Consider the following 18,392-nt stretch of genomic DNA (forward strand, 5'->3'; position numbering starts at 1 on the left):
GCTGGAAATCATTACAATGTGTACTTTAGGGTTTCATTATGTTTTCTCTGTTACAAAGTGTTTCTATAACTTTATTTTGAACTTGAAATGAGTCATTTAAACTTGTCTGCACTGATAAACAGTGGGTTGGTTATAGGCAGCAACACATTTTTGGTGTAACTTTACTTTCAGTAGGCTTTGATTACTTAATATAGGTCAAAATTATATTAAACATCTCATTCAGCACATTGCATTTTCAGAAGAATTTATTTCCAACAACACTAACACTAACATTTAAATTAAAACAGAGTCACTTCTCACCGTTTTCTCCTAACAATCTGGTGGGATCAGAAATGATGCCTGGTTCTTCATGGCAGTATTAATTAATGGTGTCTTTATCTAACCTCTTGTTTTTGTAAATTATTTGTCCATTTCAGACAGTAATTTCAGTGCACAACTTTTTAGTAATATGCAAAAGGCAGGCTTACTGGGGAATATTATAGTTATGGGGGATTTTAACTACCTGAATATTAACTGGGATAACATTGCAAATAGCAGATCATAAGAGCAGAAGTTTTTGGAAATATTCAGTTACTGTTTTATTAACACAGTATGTTAAAGCATCAACATGGGGTGAAGCCTGTCTGGATTTAGTATTTTGTAATAATCAGGATAGAATTGAGGGTGTAGAAAGATTTGAACCATTAGGGTTAAGTGACCATAATATAATACATTTCTCAGAGTTTTGAAAGAGTGTAGATGCAAAGACTGAAACTGTTAAGTTTAACTTTGGCATGGCAAATTTTGAGCAGATGCAGCAAAGTCTAAGGAGGATACACTGGGATAAGCTTTTAAGTATGGAGACAGTCAAGATGCAATGTAGCAGGTTTAAAAATGTTTAACGTATAATGCAGGAATTGGAATTAGTAGGAAATTTAAAAAAAAAACAACAACATTGGGTTAATAAAGAGTTGAACAAAGGAAGCTACAAAGGAAAAAAGCAGCTGTATAAGGCATATCGGACTGATAACTCTTGTAAATCAACTCTTTGTGAATCAAAGAACATGAGGGCCACCATTAAGAAGGTTGTTAGAGAGGCTAAAAGTCAGTTAGAGAGGAATATGACAGATAAGGCAAAAGATGACCCAAAGAGATTCTTTCAGTATTTTAGTAGTAAAAGAATAGCAAAGGGGAAGTAAAAAAAAATACAGACAGTGAAATAGCAGCTGCTGTAAACTCATATTTTTCTGAGGTCTTTACATGTAAGGAAGTAGAATACCTCCCAGTGGTAAAAGGGACTAATAAGGAGGTACTGAGGGCTTTGGAAATTGTAGAGAGAGAAGTACAGCTTAGTTTAAATAGGCTGAAATCAAACAAATCACCAGGGCCAGATAATATTTACCCTTGAGTTCTTAAGGAGGTTAGTTAGCAAGTACATATATAAACCTTTGATGCATATTTTTCTGTATAAACCCTTGATGCATATTTTAGGAAGCCACTGCACATATAAAAAGGGTGATGGGCCAGATCCAATCAACTATAGGTCAGTAAGCTTAATGTGCATAACAGGAAAATTAACAGAAGGAAATATTAAGGAGAAGATTGAGCAATACATGGCAAGAACAGGAGTTTTACTGAACAGTCACCATGGGTTCAGAAAAGGGAGGTCATGTTTTACTGACATGCTGGAATTCTATGAGGAAGCAACAAAAAGAATATGATCAAAGTGATCATAATATGATATTATTTATCTTAACTTTCAAAGAGCATTTAATAAGGGTAACAAGAAGAAGAAGTGGAATTTCAGGGTGTTGCTTGTAGATAGGTGTAAAATTGGCTTGGACACAGGAAGTCTTATGGGTTATGGTGTGAGGTTCCCTATCAGAATTGGTGGATGTTAAGAATTATGCTCATTCAGTTACTTTGATCAACTCTTAGCTGTCAAGTTGAGTAACGCTATTTTAATTTTATATCGCTTCTGCACCGCTTCATAAACACCAAGCCGCTTATAAAATGCGTGAATGCATCTCCATCCATGTTGGACAGGCTGGTGTCCAGATCGGCAATGCCTGTTGGGAGTTGTACTGCTTGGAGCATGGCATCCAGCCAGATGGGCAGATGACCAGTGATAAAACCATTGGAGGAGGGGATGACTCCTTTAACACTTTCTTCAGTGAGACAGGAGCTGGAAAACATGTCCCTAGGGCAGTGTTTGTGGATCTGGAGCCAACAGTAATTGATGAGGTGCGTACAGGAACCTACAGGCAGCTTTTTCACCCAGAGCAGTTAATCACCGGGAAAGAAGATGCAGCCAACAATTATGCTAGAGGGCATTACACCATCGGCAAAGAGATCATTGATTTGGTGTTGGACAGGATTCGCAAACTGTCTGACCAGTGCACAGGTCTCCAGGGCTTCCTTGTCTTCCATAGTTTTGGTGGTGGCACTGGTTCTGGTTTCACTTCACTGCTGATGGAACGTCTCTCTGTTGACTACGGGAAGAAATCTAAGCTGGAATTCTCCATCTATCCTGCTCCTCAAGTATCCACAGCAGTTGTAGAACCCTATAATTCCATCCTGACCACCCACACCACTCTTGAGCACTCAGATTGTGCCTTCATGGCAGACAATGAAGCTATCTATGACATTTGCCGCAGGAACCTTGACATTGAGCGCCCCACTTACACCAATCTGAACCGACTCATCAGCCAAATTGTGTCATCCATCACAGCTTCTCTGCACTTTGATGGGGCTCTGAATGTTGATCTGACAGAGTTCCAGACCAACTTGGTGCCCTACTCTCGTATCCACTTCCCTCTAGCTACCTATGCCCCAGTCATTTCTGCTGAGAAAGCCTATCATGAACAACTTTCAGTGGCTGAGATTACCAATGCCTGCTTTGAGCCAGCCAACCAGATGGTCAAATGTGACCCTCGCCATGGCAAATACATGGCCTGCTGCCTGCTGTACCGTGGTGATGTTGTGCCCAAAGATGTCAATGCTGCTATTGCTACAATCAAAACAAAGCGCACCATGCAATTTGTGGACTGGTGTACTACTGTTTTCAAGGTGGGCATCAACTACCAGCTCCCTATTGTAGTACCTGGGGGTGATCTTGCAAAAGTTCAGAGGGCAGTGTGCATGTTAAGCAACACGACTGCTATTGCTGAGGCTTGGGCACATCTTGATCACAAATTTGACTTAATGTATGCCAAGCGTGCTTTTGTCCACTGGTATGTTGAGGAAGGTATGGAGGAAGGGGAGTTCTCTGAGGCACGTGAAGACATGGCCGCCTTGGAGAAAGACTACGAGGAAGTAGGGGTTGATTCAATTGAAGGAAAGGGTGAGGAGGAGGGAGAGGAATATTAAAGTTAATTAGTTGTGTTTTTAGTGATTGTTTAGCCCACCTGCATTTTCTCACACTAGTGAGTGTTTGTTTCATCTGCAGTCTGGCACGTAGTCATTAAATCTGAAAGGGTGAGAAGTCTGTGTTTGGGGAAATGCATCTTTATAAGATTGTGATTCCTTTAACCTTGTGGCTAGTGACTATCTTACTTTTGCCTGGTTTGTCTGTTATTTAAAATAAATTTATTGGAAGGCAAAAAAAAAAAAAAAATTGGCTTGGACACAGGAAGTCTTATGGGTTATGGTGTGAGGTTTCCTATCAGAATTGGTGGATGTTAAGAATTATGCTCCACATGGGTCAGTGCTAGGACCACTGCTATTTTTAATATATATAAATGATTTGGATAGGAGTATAAGTAACAAGCTTGGTTAAGTTTGCAGATGATGCCAACATAGGTGGATTGGCAGATAATTTGGAATCCGTTGAATCGTTTCAGAGAGACTTGGACAGCATACAGGCTTGGGCAAATTTGTGACTGATGAAATTTAACGTCAGTAAGTGTAAAGTACTGCATGCAGGAAGTAAAAATGTAAGGTTTGAATACTTATTGTGAGGTCTGAAAATTGAAAGTACACCTTATAAAAAGTATTTAGGAGTTGTAGTGGACTTGACACTATCAAGAAGCCATTAAAGAGACTAACAGAATGTTAGATTACAAAGCATGGACAATTTTGGTCTCAAGGCTACATAAAGGACATAGCAGAGTGACTAGGCTGATTCCAGGGCTACAGGGGATGAATTATGAGGAAAGATTAAAAGATCTGAGCCTTTTCAGTTTAAGTAAGAAGATTAAGAGGAGACGTGATTTATGGTATTTAAAATTATTAATGGAATTAGTACAGTGGATTGAGGCTGTTATTTTAAAATGACTTCGTGAAGAACACAGGGACATATTTAGAAACTTGTAAAGGGTAAATTTTGAAAAAACATTAGAAAGTTTTTCTTTATTCAAAGAACCGTAGAATAGTACCATAGATGGAATAAATTACCAATTAGTGTGGTAGACAGTAGAACTTTAGGGTTCTTCAAAACTCGACTTGATATTAGTTTAGAAGAAATAAGTGGATAGGACTGGCAAGCATTTTTGGGCTGAATACCCTGTTCTTATCTATTGTTCTAGTGTTCAAAAAAAAACTGTAGTTCATCATTATAAATAAGCATATTAAGAGTTTTAGTAAAAACTGTTTTAACATGTAGTAAGTACTCTATGTGAGAAGGAATTCTCAATATGCCCTTGAGCTAGCTGTTCATCTATTCTAGGCAAAGGTGTTAGACCATAATATTGCCTCTTCTCACATTTGCCGTGACAATATGTTTGTTTTGTGAATTTGTTTGTCTATGCTGTTAACTGTCAAAAATAGCTGGAAGATTCTTATTCATTGCATAACTGAAAATGTGTTCCTTATTTTATTTCCATAGGAAGAATGCTTTTTAAATCTTGAAGCCCCAATTGCTAGAGTATGTGGCTATGACACTCCATTCCCACATATTTTTGAGCCCTTCTACATCCCAGATAAGTGGAAATGTCTTGAAGCCGTTAAGAAAATGCTAAATTATTAATTTTAAATGGTAAGGAAATGTACATTTTAAGAACTTTTTTTGTGAATAAATGTGCTATAATTAGACATTATTTAACATGTATTAATGATTAGTATATACTATGTATTAACTAAGAGTATGCTGATGTTGAAAACTACATATAATTTTTTGGTATTATTTTCTCCATTCCATAGATGAAGTATTGTTTTCATGAAACAATCAAATATTATTGCATATTTTCAAATTATTATAAACAACAGAAAATACCCCTGAATAACAAATCTCCAGAACATGTTTTGAGCATTTCTGGAAAGTTGTATGTACATGTGTCCATGTGGTTTTATGTCTATGGTAAAAAGTTTATGGACACTTTAACTTGAGAACAAAAGGACAAAAGATTCTTAGTGAAGTTTTGTAGACATCTTGCACTAATTAGTCTTAATAGCTGATTAGGTTTCAGGTGAATTCCAACTCTCAAGTCTCAAGCCTTTAAAGTTCAAAGCCTATACCAACAGTCAAACCACTGCTCAGAAGTTCATAAAATTTGGCCCAAGCATAAAGTTGTAGCTTTGAGCTTTTAAATTTCAAATATTTCCAACAGCAGCAATCTTAGCAGAGAAACTCTAATTACAAAGAAGCATTGATTAAATTTTATTCCTCAGTAGGGTCTGTTCATTTGGGGCTTTTGGTGCAAACACCTCTCTTCAAATGGCAATAGGTGAGAAGAGACCTTGGATACTTTGAACATCTACGAAACATCAAATGCTAAAGCAAAAACTAAGCACCTATAAATGACAGTTGGTGTCACTTCAGAGATTTTCTGATCCATGGTCAAAATACAGAAAGTTTCTTTTAAAAGCAATATAACAAAAAGACTTAAAAATTGGCCAAAATGAATAAATAGGAGTATTATTTTAAAAGTAAAACTGAAAAGATCATAGTACTAGAAAATTTAAAAAGACAGATTATTCTAATATAGAGGAATACAGGACACTACAGCCAGAGATCAAAAAAGCATTTGAAATGTCAAAAGAGAAGCCAAAATAAAAATTGCTAGAGAAGCTAAAATGAGCAAGCATTTTTTTCAGTACTACTCAACTAAAACATCAGTAAAAGATATTATCTGTATATACAGTGGCTGGTGTGCCAATCCTGCCACCAACCCCCGAGTTTTCCTTTTAAGTTTGAGGACCTTCTTGCAGGGCTGGATGCAGGTTAACATTATACCCAGGATGGATGCAATTGCAGGTTAAGGACCTTGCTCAAGGTCCCAACAGAGTGAAATCTCTTCTGGCCTTTACTGGATTCGAATCAGCAACGTTCAAATTGCCGCTACAGATCCAATATTACCTTTATTGTAAGTAACAGTGTAATTTCATTGCCTTGTTGCACTTTTATCACTCAGGCAAAAATCATACTTTGATTTCTGTTATCTGTGAGTTATATGATAGGCTAGGAAATTGTTCTTTTTTACAGCCAAAATCCTTCAGGGTAAACATAGTAATTACTACTGGCAAGCAATGTGTTGTTGCTTTTAACCTGTCATTCCAGAGCCAGCATCATTCAAGGGATTTTGGCACGTCATAAAATGGCCATAACGTGTATTCAGTCAAGATCATAAAGGTTACACATTGACTTTTTGTCAGAGTGTTGGCATGCAGTGTGTGGTTTCTGATACAGTAGAGACATTGCGACAGTATTCTAAAAGAAATAGGACTCAAAATACAGGTCCATATGGCATATTATGAAGTAAGAAATAGGCACATTATTTTTTTGCAGCTAGTCAAAGACCTAATGAAGTTACGGTGAAGTTATGATGAAAAGGTTACTTCTGTAACAGGCATCCGCTTTCAAAGATAAACAGGTGGGATTAGCAAAGCTACTTGTGGAAGACCGAGCTATGGCTGCTGCTTTTTTCTGGGTGACTTTGTCACCCACCTAGCAGCTTTAAGTGGTATTGCCTGTCCATATAATGCTGTCACAGATAAAGGAAGGGAATTAAGGTGAATACCTAGTGGAGTCTAATAATATTGTTTTTCAGTAAAAACAACTGTAAAGGCCTGTAATTAACCCAAACAAGTAACAGGTGTAAAGGATTAAGCACTCTTTACATCATAAATGTCAAGGAGGAAAATTTGAAAATGTCATGGCTAAAGTGTGAAGAGAGAGATTTTTATCAATTGAAATATAGTCAATTGTATCAATGCCTGTGGAGATGGGGTTAGTATAGATGCCAAGACATCTAGATTTTAATTTTAAATGATGATAAAGGGAGCCAAATCAGAAAATAAATAAATATTTTTCCTAATGCTTTAACATTGTCTTTTATTACCTTTTCCATTCAAGTACAAATGCTGTCATTCAAAAAAAAAACCTTATCTTTTAGTGTAACAAAAATAGAAACTAGAATCAGCTTCTTTTTTTTTAACATTTATTTTATTTCTTCATTGCTCCAGAGTTTTACATTGCAATTAAATGATACAATGCTACAGCTTTCCATGCCTGTCTTCTAGTTTAATTCACTTGCCTAGATATCATGGGCAGAGTGGTGGCTCTAAGGCTAGCGATTTGCACTCGTAATCAGAAGGTTGCCGGTTTGAATCCTGTAAACACCAAAAGTGATTGTACTTTGTTGGGCCCTTGAGAGCGAGGCCCTTAACACTAGAATTACCAGAGCCTACGAAAAAACTCGTAATTCCGTCCCACCTTAATCGCTTCTTAAATCCCTTCACAGCTCTCCACCAGCGTCTTTTGTCATCTAAATGTGCTGATAAAAATCAGGCTGCAAGCAGCCGGCTATTCCATCCCCCACCGACTTAGAACGTGCACAAACTTCTCCCAGCTCATGCCTTGATCGATTATCTGGGAGTGAAGTGGAGTTTTAAAGTGGAAATAATAGATTGTTATTTGGAATACACACATTTCATGTCTGCTCCGTTTCTACAGTAATCTGTGTAAACACATTGTTAAAACAGAAACGTTTTTTATTTTCTACTAGTAGATGACAAAATGTAGGCATAAACTATATAATGTATGAAGCCTGAAGTATCACACAAATACTTTCACAAAAGGTACAAATCTTAACACAACAATTGCGCTTTTATTCAAAAATATAACTGCAGAAACAAAAAGCCGCCTTAACATGCGACATTGACACCCATTTATTATGACTGCCTCTGTGGTGCAATAGAATCAGCTGCTGCCTGGGAATCAAAAGGTTGCGAGTTTGATCCTGCACCATTCCGTTTTGAGAAGTAAACTGCTCTTAGTCTTACTATTTTAGAATAAAAACATACTAGTGTTAAGCCAATGATTCCTGTGGCCACTCACATGATCGTTGGCATTATGAAGTGTGATGTCATCACGTGGTTTCTTCCAAAGATGGCATCTTGGATTTGTTTTAAAAATAAGACTTTCTTTAGTACTAGTCAGGGATAATTAATTCAAGACATTGTATGGACCTTTTGGATGTGTTCTGTTGACTTTGTGTTTGTTTAGTGGCTTTGTTGTTTTTTTTTTTTTTCAGTCTGTTTCTCATAAGATCTGAATTTTGTTCTCCTCCTTTATCATCTCAGACACTGGACATGGTCTCAAAGTCATGGCTTGTAATTCCCTCTTTAATTCCTTTACACAAATTATCAACTTAAAGATAAGTGATATTTGAAAAGTCACCCACAAATTGTCAGTTACTTGAGAAAGCTGAGGAGTGGAATAATGGTTAGCATCTTTGGTAATGTCGGTGCATAAGTAAGCATGAAAAGTGATCAGATTGGCAGATGGAGAAAGTAAAGTTTTGAGGTGAAGTTGTGACTGCCTTAGGGATCTGTTCCAGGTCCATTGTTTTTCCATTGTGTGAAATTCAGTTGGAGCTCTTATATAGCAATGAAATTGTGTTGAACACCTTTTTTGCCATCTTTGATGGCTAAAAGGGGAAGTGGAATTGAGGGAGAAGATACTTAAATGGAATGCCTGTTCCAAGGTGGTGTTTGGAAGGGAAGGGGCAGGAGACGTGGAATAGGTGTTAGCCATGTGGGATGTACAGAAGAGGAGTTGGAAGAAACTCCATTCAGTGCATGGCTTGTCAGAAAAGTGTGAAGAATAAAAGATGTAGTGTTTTATACAAGGGTAGTCTACAGGCGGAAAATGTGATCTGTGTTTTTAGAATCTTGCAAGAAGAGTAATAATAGTCATAAATAATAAAGAACACAAGCTGAAAAAATATATTCTAAATGGCCAGTGTACTGGACTGCACTGGTGTCCGCTTCCATCCCTCGTGTTGCATGTGCATTGCAAAAATTTGTGCATGAACAGCCGTTGTCAAGTCATTCAGGAGTAATTTAGCTCTTGTAGAATTTGTTTGCACTGTGCATTAATAACATCTGCTACAAAGATACAGTCAGACAGTTTTGCCTGTATCCTTTTATGAGGGGACTGATCACCAAAAAGTCAGTTTTAGAGGAACTGAAAGCATTAGTGTCAAAGACTGACCAGCAAGTGCATCTCAAATAGTATTTTAAGCTCTTCACTATCGTGATGAGAAGAGAAAGTGTTAGTCACATGAAGGATAGTATGTCGAACAAAACTCAATAACATTTCAGACTTGGTGGTGTGATGCACCCCACTTTTTCTCTTAAATGTTGCATTTGATGAAGAATCAATAAAACACAACATTCAGGAGCCACAAGAAAAAAAATAAAGAAATAAATAATTTAGAAGCCCTCCGGTCCTTCTGTGATGCAGCATTGGGTTGTTACATATCAGTGCTGATTGAGTAACCTGTCAAGAAAGAATCAGAACTGGAAGAAATGAAGTCCACATGGCCTTCTGGAAGTCTGCAGCATAGCATGGAGGAAAATTTGACTTGTGGAAACTTTAAAGCACACCCATGACACGCACCCCAATCATCAGCCAGAGTGAAAATGGAGGGACTGAAGAAAACAGTTAAGAAAAGTTAAATGTCAAATGTAGGTGTTCTGTATTGTTATACACCTATCCAAAATGAATTCTGTTTGGAAGTCAAACCAATTGTGCTTTCAACAAGTATTGACTGTATCAGATTATTTAGTCAATGTTTTTACAGATTTGTCAAAAATGTCAGCATTTGTTTTTTTCCTTCAAAGTTGTACATCTGTGTTTAAACATGAAAAAAGTTTACTGAGAAAAACCCATACTGACATTATGAACCCTGAAACTTCCAGTCCATCACTCATGTTATTTTTGAAATATTTATTGTAAAAATACATTGAACTAAAAAATAGCATACTTTAGTAACTTTTTTGAATCAGTCTTTCTTGTAAAAATTCTGTTTTCATATTTTGCAGTAATCTGATTCATCCTTTAAAACGCCACAAGACATGCCTGTATTTTTTTCTGTAAGGAGATCCACTAGTAGATGTCAATGTCTAAATGAATGTTAAATTGTGTTTCTGTTTTAGTGCCTGAAGGGGTAAGAAGATGACTCCTGACCTTCTCCTTAAGAGTATGATTGTATTTGGACGAAGACTTTTACATCACCCTAAAATCTACTCTAACCGCTGACAAAAAGTATGTCACTGCTAGGCGGAGACCTTATCAAATTACTGTTTTTTTCTGGTCATTTTTGCTTGTATATTTATTTTCCTAAGGCTGGGTGAAGTATCTTGGAAAATCCAAGAACATAAAAGTGTACAAGAGAATCCTTCACAATAGTGAAATACTACAAACAGTCCCCTAGATATGTCGTATGTAAAATGTCTTACATTTCTAAACTGTAATACAATTAATGTTTTGGATGTTTGTACTCTGTTCTTAGAGCACCTGGTGCATTGTCAAATAAATTCTGATGGTTCTGACAACTGCAGCTTCTTTGAAATATACTCTGACAATGACAATTAATAGAACTTTGATTTTGTCATTAAGACATGATTTTTAACTATGCCAGGTACTATTCATTGCTAAGGAGTTTTATGTCAGAGTAACTGACCGTTATTCTCATGTAAATGTATTTTTGTCTTCTTAATCTCCTCCTGTGCTTTTGGAGTGGAGTGTTTGTCATCTTTTTTCTTGAAGTCTTTATTCCAGCGCTGATTTAATTGAAAATCAGGTTTTGAAAAGAAATAGTATATAAACAAAGAGTTAGACATTAATAGAAGATGTATGAGTATACCTATTTAAGTGCTTTGTATGAAATCACCCAAATAATAAACAGTTCTGCCAGTTTAAGTGAGATTATGTTTACACTGAATACAATTCTCACATTTGAATAAACCTCTCTTATTTTGACATTTGTCTTTTTTGGGGACAGTATTCTTTATCATTTTGTTTTAGGTAAGGTTTTGCACATTTTGGCACTGTATGATTACCATCACTTCATAAAGTACCAACTGTTCTTTATTTAGAAATGTGTTATTTGCAGTAGTTATTTACTAGTAACAATTGACCACAACATTTAGAGCACCATTTTTCCTATACTTAATCTGGCCTTGCTGCTTTTGTCATTTTATTTTCCATCTACATCTTGTGATGTCCTGTTGAAGTATAATAGGCTGAGCAGGCCAGACCAGACTTCTATAGCTATAGAAAACTCTCCTGGTGCTAATTACACTGCTCTGCCACAAGCCGAGAAAGAGACTGATCAAAAAACAAAGACATAGTCAAGGAATGAAGTCAGGTTTAAAACCATAAAATCAGTTCTAATGCTTGTTTAAACTAAATCATATAAAACCTTGGTCAAAGACTGAGAACAAGGCATGATATTCATAGACCAGAGATTGTTTCGAAATCACAAGCACAGTGACATCTTTTGAGATGTACCTGCAATCCTGGACAGTGAGACAAGTGAGGTGCATAAATAGCATTTTGATAATGATGACACATGACTCATCTTCAAGAGGGTGTGGTTTAACAATGGCGGCACCTAGAAAAACAAAAAGGCATCGCGGGAGTTCCAAAACATAATACTGAAATAAAACAATAACTGTAAGCATGCATTATGCATAAAAAATAAAATTAAAAATTAGAATAGAATAAAGAAAATGTATCAAGCTGAAAGATAAAAATTAAAAGAAACAAAAGGTAACGCAACACTAATTGTCCACTGCTAGGGTACCTGAGAGATATAATCTTTCCAGCATATTGAAAATCTACATCCAGTGGACAGTACCAAGTACACTAATTATACACTGTGTTATCAAGGAGACATCTTCAGTAGAATCCCAAAATGGTAATTGGCTTTTCTCATTTTTACAAGGTAGTGAGTGACTTTGCTCCAATGCCCTCCCAGTTTTTCAAGAAAGTTTGTAACTCTTTCATGAAGAGTGAACTCCTCAGCTGTGCAGAAGAACCTTTCCAGCTTGAACCTTCAGTTGATCAGTGTATATAGCTGATGACCACAGGCAAGTATGGACAGGTAGACTGAAGATTAAATCAAAAGCTGTGTTTAAGGACCTGTCACCCATGCCACCATCACTGCCCAGGACAGTTACAGCAGAGCCTTCTGACCACTTAGCGTTGGAGATGACTGTAAATCCTCTAGATTCTTATTTTTGAGAGCAAATTCTAACATCCTAGTCTGACAATCTGGAGATGATGTGCCACATTCCTCAAGCATTAACACTAGAATTACCAAAGCCTATGAAAAAAACTCGTAATCGCGGCCCACCTTAAATCCATTCGCACCTCTCCGTCAGCGTCCTTTGTCTTGTAAATGTGTCGACCAACACAAGCAGCAAGCAGCCTACTATTCCATCCTCCCAGAAGAGTAACTGGCTGTAAGTGCATAGTAAGCATTTGCTTAGGCAAGAGTGGAGTGACTTGACTGTTCACTAAATATCCATATCAAGCACTACTATTAAAATTACAGTAAAACCTTGATTATCCATCACTCGTTTAACCATCAGTCTCCATTAACTGTCGGGGATAAAGAAAAAAAAAGCACCTACCTATTGTGGTTCTACAGCTGCCATGCAGTGCACATAGTGTTCTTCCTTAGTACCACAGTGTCAGTTACGTACCTTCAGTTTTAATAGCGTTTTCTTAACCTTTCTCTTTTCTTGTAATTAATCTACTATACATTGTTATAGCTGATAAACGTATGAGTGTGGTGTTGGACTTGTCAAAAATTGAAATTATTAAACATTTACAAAATTATAAAGTGTTTCAAGTATTGCTTCAATTTACAGAGTAGGAAGAACAGTGAACAATATAAAGTGTGATGCCGACAAAATTGAAAAATGTATCGAAAATGGAAACTACTGGCGGTAATGTTATTCTGCATTTTTTAATTTATTACCATAAATTTACACAACACCTTTATAGTAATAAGTTCAATTTTGTAAAAAAAAAAAAAAAAGAAGTGCATTTCAGTATAGAAATGCTAAACTACATGCTTTTTCTGGGGGGCGCCGTGCATATATCTTGGTAGTGAGCCTCACACACATGTAGTGATCGTTCTGTCTCACATTTTGCACTACATTTTGCTTCTTATTTAGTGCATTAAGCTTAGAATATACAGTAATCATCAGCCTAAACCTATTCATGGGGGTCCTGCGCCCACAAGCTCCACGATTCATAAGGGACAACTAAATATTGATTCTCATTGTGTATCTGCTTCCCAGATCACAGTTATGCTTCACTTGCAGTATTTGTCACATTTCAATCTGAGCTTCACCTTAATGGATAATTGGTATCTAATTTATAAGAGAGGAGCACAAAATAGGCAATGACTTTTTTTTTCTGATATTTTAAGTATGTGTTTAATTACGTCTTTGAAGCTTGACAATGCCAAAAAAATCTCTTGAATTTTATTGCTAGTGTCAAAGACATAACTGATTAAGTTACAACAGATTCCATTTTGTGCCAGCAAGAGATTAATCATTTACATTGTATTTCTTGGCTCGTTTCTTATGATCCCACATGTTTAGTTCAGATGATGAGTACTGGGGACAGTTCTTTGTCTCAGTGATTCCTACCAGCTTTACTAAGGCTGGATTTGACATAGTCTTGAACCACATGTAATAATTAAAAGCAAGCGTTATTTAGGATAGATAATTAGTGATATAAATCCTCGTCATAATCCAAGGTTAGTATTCAAATAGAGCAAAAATATCTGCTGCGAAGCCCGAGACAAACAAAGTGGGGTTATCTGCATATTGCAGCACCGATCCTGGAGGACCGCAGTGGCTGCAGGCTTTCGTTCTAACTTTTTTCTTAATTAAGTGACCATTTTCTGCTGCTGATTAACTTCTTTTGTCTTAATAATAATAATTTATTTACTCAGTGCCTTTCTCATGCTCTTATTTGTAATTGTAAAGACTCAGACCCCTTAATTGTTTCTTTTTTACTTAATTAGTAGTTAAACAACAATGACACACAATGTGAGCCAACACATGATCAGCAAGCTATGTCCAATGTACAGTATCTGAAAATAAAGATGAAGGTTTCAGTGATGTGAATCTGCTTAGGTCCATAAAATATTTTGATGGTTCTCTTAGAAAAAAGAAAATAAACAAGTCTAGAAAATATCTGCTGTGGCAGAGTGAGAGCACCAGCAAGCCATGCAGGTAAATAAAAGGTTTAATTAACAACAAGAATCATCTGCTAATTAAACTGGTTAGAGGGAAATAGGTTAGACAAAGTACATGTGCAATGCTACTCCTTATTCAGGAAAGATCCCAGTCATCCCACAGGAGAAAGTCTTTCCAAGACTAAGGCCATAAAGCTTATGAAACCGTTTCTGGACAAAGGCAGAAACATAACAACAGTTGCGTAGAGTGCAACAGGAGCTTCCACTTGCAGCTAAAGTCATTCACGTACTGAAGAAACATTGGATATGTCGATCTAACACAGGAAGCTCTGCAGTCTACTTGTGACTTTACACTGTTGGAAGATAAGTAAATAAATATAGGTAAATAACATTGGATATGGCTTTTATATAAGTAACATACTATATACATGTTTTTCATATAAAGACCATCACAAAACATAATCACAAACAGAACTTTGCACGATACCTTGGCGAGCTCTGTAAGCCCTGCTCTTTCATTGAAGGACACTTGTGCGGCAGACTGACTGGCAGGATGACGCCGGACCTCTTGCTGCCTGGTGCGGCTGCGTTGGTCTTGTGAGTGAGTGGACTTTTCTTGCAGGGAGGGCTTCTGTACTCTTCGATGTAGAACCCTCATCCTCATATGAGCTCACCTCTGTTATAGCACGTCTTTATTTGAAAATAGCAGAGTCAGATCGCGGGGAGCATGAATATGACTGAGAGAATAAAACTAAATAAAAAAAATAACACTAACTTTTACAAGTACCATAAATTTTTACACCAGCTGTTTCAGACTCAAATCAAATGTATTTTTATTGTACAATAGTAACAATAAGAGCAGATCACTACTCAAAACAGTAATCCTAGGAATTGCCCAGAATTGAACCCGGGACCTCTATATTACGAGTCAGCAGTCCTTACCGTTACATCTCCAAAGTGATCATGTCAGTGTTGTACCCTTACCTGTTTTCTTTTACTTTGGTTATATTCTTGAATAAGAGTGCACATGTTTTATTATACTTGTAGATTTTGTGAAAGTGTTTGATATTCGGTCTTCGGGGGAGGGGGGGGCTCATACGTCACACCACACGCACTCACACACACAGAGTCACAATGCAGTAGTAAACAGTATATGCTTGTACGGATGTTGACTATATGAGTGAGGCACGCTGACTCAGACGGAGAATAGGAGACAATTGCCTACAATTCCACAGCAAGAGAGAGAGAAGAACCAACGGCTCAGTTGTGATTACATGATGCTCAGCAGACAAAGTGTATACATACTACTCGTAGTGCAAGACGTCGCTCGTTTATCAAGTCAAAATTTATTAAAAATTTTAGCTCGTCTTGCAAAACACTTGTAAACCAAGTCACTCGCAATATAACATGAAAAAAATTTCTGTTTTAGCTATGTGTTTAACATTTCTTGCATTTATCGCATTTCCTGTCATCCTACATTTACCCAGATCATTGCAGACACAGAACATACATGAAATGCATATATTACGATATATGTGATATATTATTTACCATATACAACTCCAGGCACCTCACACCCAGATAAACAGGTACTTGAGCTGGGAGAACTTTTTGCCCGAGCTGCAGCATTGTGCTGATCGACACATTTACAAAACAAGAGAGGTGCGAAGGAATTTAAGTTGGCCAGGGATTATGAGTTTTTTTCTTTGGCTTCAGGGATCCTAGTGTTAAACCACCAGTGAACCACCATGAGAGCCATCATCTCCAAATGGAGAAAACTTGGAACAATGGTAAATCTGCCCAGGAGTGACTAACCTAACAAATTTACTTCATGAGTGCATAGAAGACACTTCTGGCAAGTCACAAAAGAATCCAGACAAACATCTAGGGAACTGCAGGTCTCTCTCAGCTCAGTTAATGTCAGTATTCTTGATTCCTCCATTAGAAAGACACTGGACAAAACTGGTATCCGTGGGAGAGCTGCAAGGTAAAAACTACAGCTAAACAAGAACAACGTAAAGGTGTTGATTACATGGTATGGGGATGATATACTGCTTCAGGGCCTGGGCGACTTGCCATAACTGAGGAAAGCATGAATTCCGCTCTCCACCAGAAAGTACTGAAGGAGAATGGCTAGTCATCAATCTATGATCTGAAACTAAAGTACAACTGGACTATGCAGCAGGACCACAATCTGAAGTCCAGCTGAAAAAAAAAATAAAATAAGGTTTTGGAGTGGCTTTGTCAAAGTCCTGACTTGAGATGTTGTAGCAGCTCTGTGGGGAAGAGTGGTCCGCAATTTCTCTACAGCAGTGGCAAAGACAGATGATCTGTTACCTGAAGCATTTCATCATAGTTGTTGCTGCTAAAGATGGCATAACCAAGTATTATGTTGAGGGTGCAGTTATGTTTGCACAGGTGTGATACAAGTGTCGGATAACTTTTTTCATGTAATAAATCAAATGATCATATAAAACCTGTTTATTGTGTAAAGACTTATTGTTGCTACTCTGAAGATCCAGCTTATGTCCAGTAGGCTAGCTCCTACTAGGAGAATGAGGCCTAACCTAGCCAGACTCCACGATCAGGCTGTTTCGTATGAGTTTGCATTCAGTATGTGTGAAGAATTTGCAAACTGGGTTGTGACTGCTGATCCTAATGTGATGTGGGAGACCTTCTTCACAAGACCCTGAAGGTTGCTGAGGGTTGCTTTGATGTTACTAGTGTTCTCAGAAGGAGATTTTTCAGCTTTCAGGGCACCCTGGATATCATCGACAGAAGTTGCAGCGCACAGCTTAATGGCAACTCCAGTCTTTACCGGGAACTGAGAAGGACAGCTGCGAGGGCTCTGAAGGCAGATAATGAGGCATTTGTTAGAGGAATCTGTGATCAAGTGATGCACCATCTATGATCTAATGACTCACATCCTGCTTACAGAGGAATCAAACCATTAAGCGCAGCTGAATCTGTTCCTCGGAGAGTCGCAGTCAGGGCGGGTAACAGAACGATCCTTATGGATTACAGTTGTGACCCACTGGGCTGGCTACTTTGAATAGCTGTTTAAAGCAGATCCTCCAGCTAGGACGTTGGACATCTCTGGGTCCACAGTTCCTGACACTGATCCTCTAGTTAGCTGTGAACCACCCAGTCACACTGAGACTGCACAGGTAGTGAACCAGATGAAGGTAGGGAAGGCGGCAGGGATCTGTGGTATCCAGGGTGAACTTCTCAAGGCTGATGGTAAGGCCGTCCTCCTGGCATTGCAAGCAATCTTTGCTTCCATTTGGGAGATGGACATCATCCCAACTGACTGAAAAAATGGGACTTGTTGTCCCTATCTGGAAAGGGACAATTGATTGCCTGGATTGTGGCAACTACAATGGCATAACACTGCTCTTGGTGCCAGGTAAGGTCCTTGATAGGGTCATCCTCAATAGGATCTGTGATTACTTTCTCGCCTACCAGCTACCTGAGCAGTCTGGTTTTACGCCTAAATCTACCATCGACTGCAACCTGACACTGATGGTTCTAATAGAGCTCAAACATGAATATCTGCAGAGTTTCTTTGCAATTTTGTTGACTTTTCATAGTGCATTTGACTCAATTGATCAAGCTGCCCTGTTGGATATCCTGAGACTTCGTGGGATCCTCCCGAAGTTTCTGGATGTCATGGCTGGCCTGTACACTGGTATTGTGAGTACTGTGCAGAGTGGAGGCAGAACCTCTGCGTTTTTTCCCAGTTGATTCTGGGGGTCATCAGGGGTGTGTTCTTGTTCCTACTCTGTTCAGTGCTTGCATGGACTATGTGTTGGGCAGGATTCTGGAGTCCAGTGGCTGTGGGGCAGGCATCTGTTGGTGAAGAAAGATTTACTGACTTTGACTTTGCCAATGATAATGTGATCTCTGAGGAGTCAATGGAGGCTCTGAGGCTCTCAAGCGAATGACTGGGGAGTCTAAGTTTCTGTG

The 18,392-nt window shown here is 37.9% G+C and overlaps 2 protein-coding genes across 2 annotated transcripts in view; both read left to right on the forward strand.

The window, feature by feature from the left end:
- bckdhb (branched chain keto acid dehydrogenase E1 subunit beta) overlaps positions 1–11,185 on the forward strand; it is a 229,741-nt gene extending 218,556 nt beyond the window's left edge. Inside the window, exons 10-11 of the mRNA XM_039747830.1 lie at positions 4,805–4,954; positions 10,360–11,185. Of these exons, the coding sequence (XP_039603764.1) occupies positions 4,805–4,945 (141 nt within the window). The 3' untranslated portion in view covers positions 4,946–4,954; positions 10,360–11,185. The remainder of the gene's footprint in view (positions 1–4,804; positions 4,955–10,359) is intronic.
- On the forward strand, positions 1,907–3,595 carry LOC120525489 (tubulin alpha-1B chain-like). Its single transcript, XM_039747829.1, has one exon. The coding sequence runs from the start codon at positions 1,993–1,995 to the stop codon at positions 3,346–3,348; it is 1,356 nt and encodes a 451-aa protein (XP_039603763.1). The 5' UTR covers positions 1,907–1,992; the 3' UTR covers positions 3,349–3,595.
- Positions 11,186–18,392: the final 7,207 nt, after the last annotated feature.

This window comes from Polypterus senegalus, chromosome 3 (genome assembly GCF_016835505.1).
Source record: "Polypterus senegalus isolate Bchr_013 chromosome 3, ASM1683550v1, whole genome shotgun sequence".
Classification (NCBI taxonomy): Eukaryota; Metazoa; Chordata; class Cladistia; order Polypteriformes; family Polypteridae; genus Polypterus; species Polypterus senegalus.

Excerpts from the sequence above, each read along its gene's own strand:
- LOC120525489 (XM_039747829.1), top strand. The coding sequence starts at position 1,993 with ATGCGTGAATGCATCTCCATCCATGTTGGACAGGCTGGTGTCCAGATC.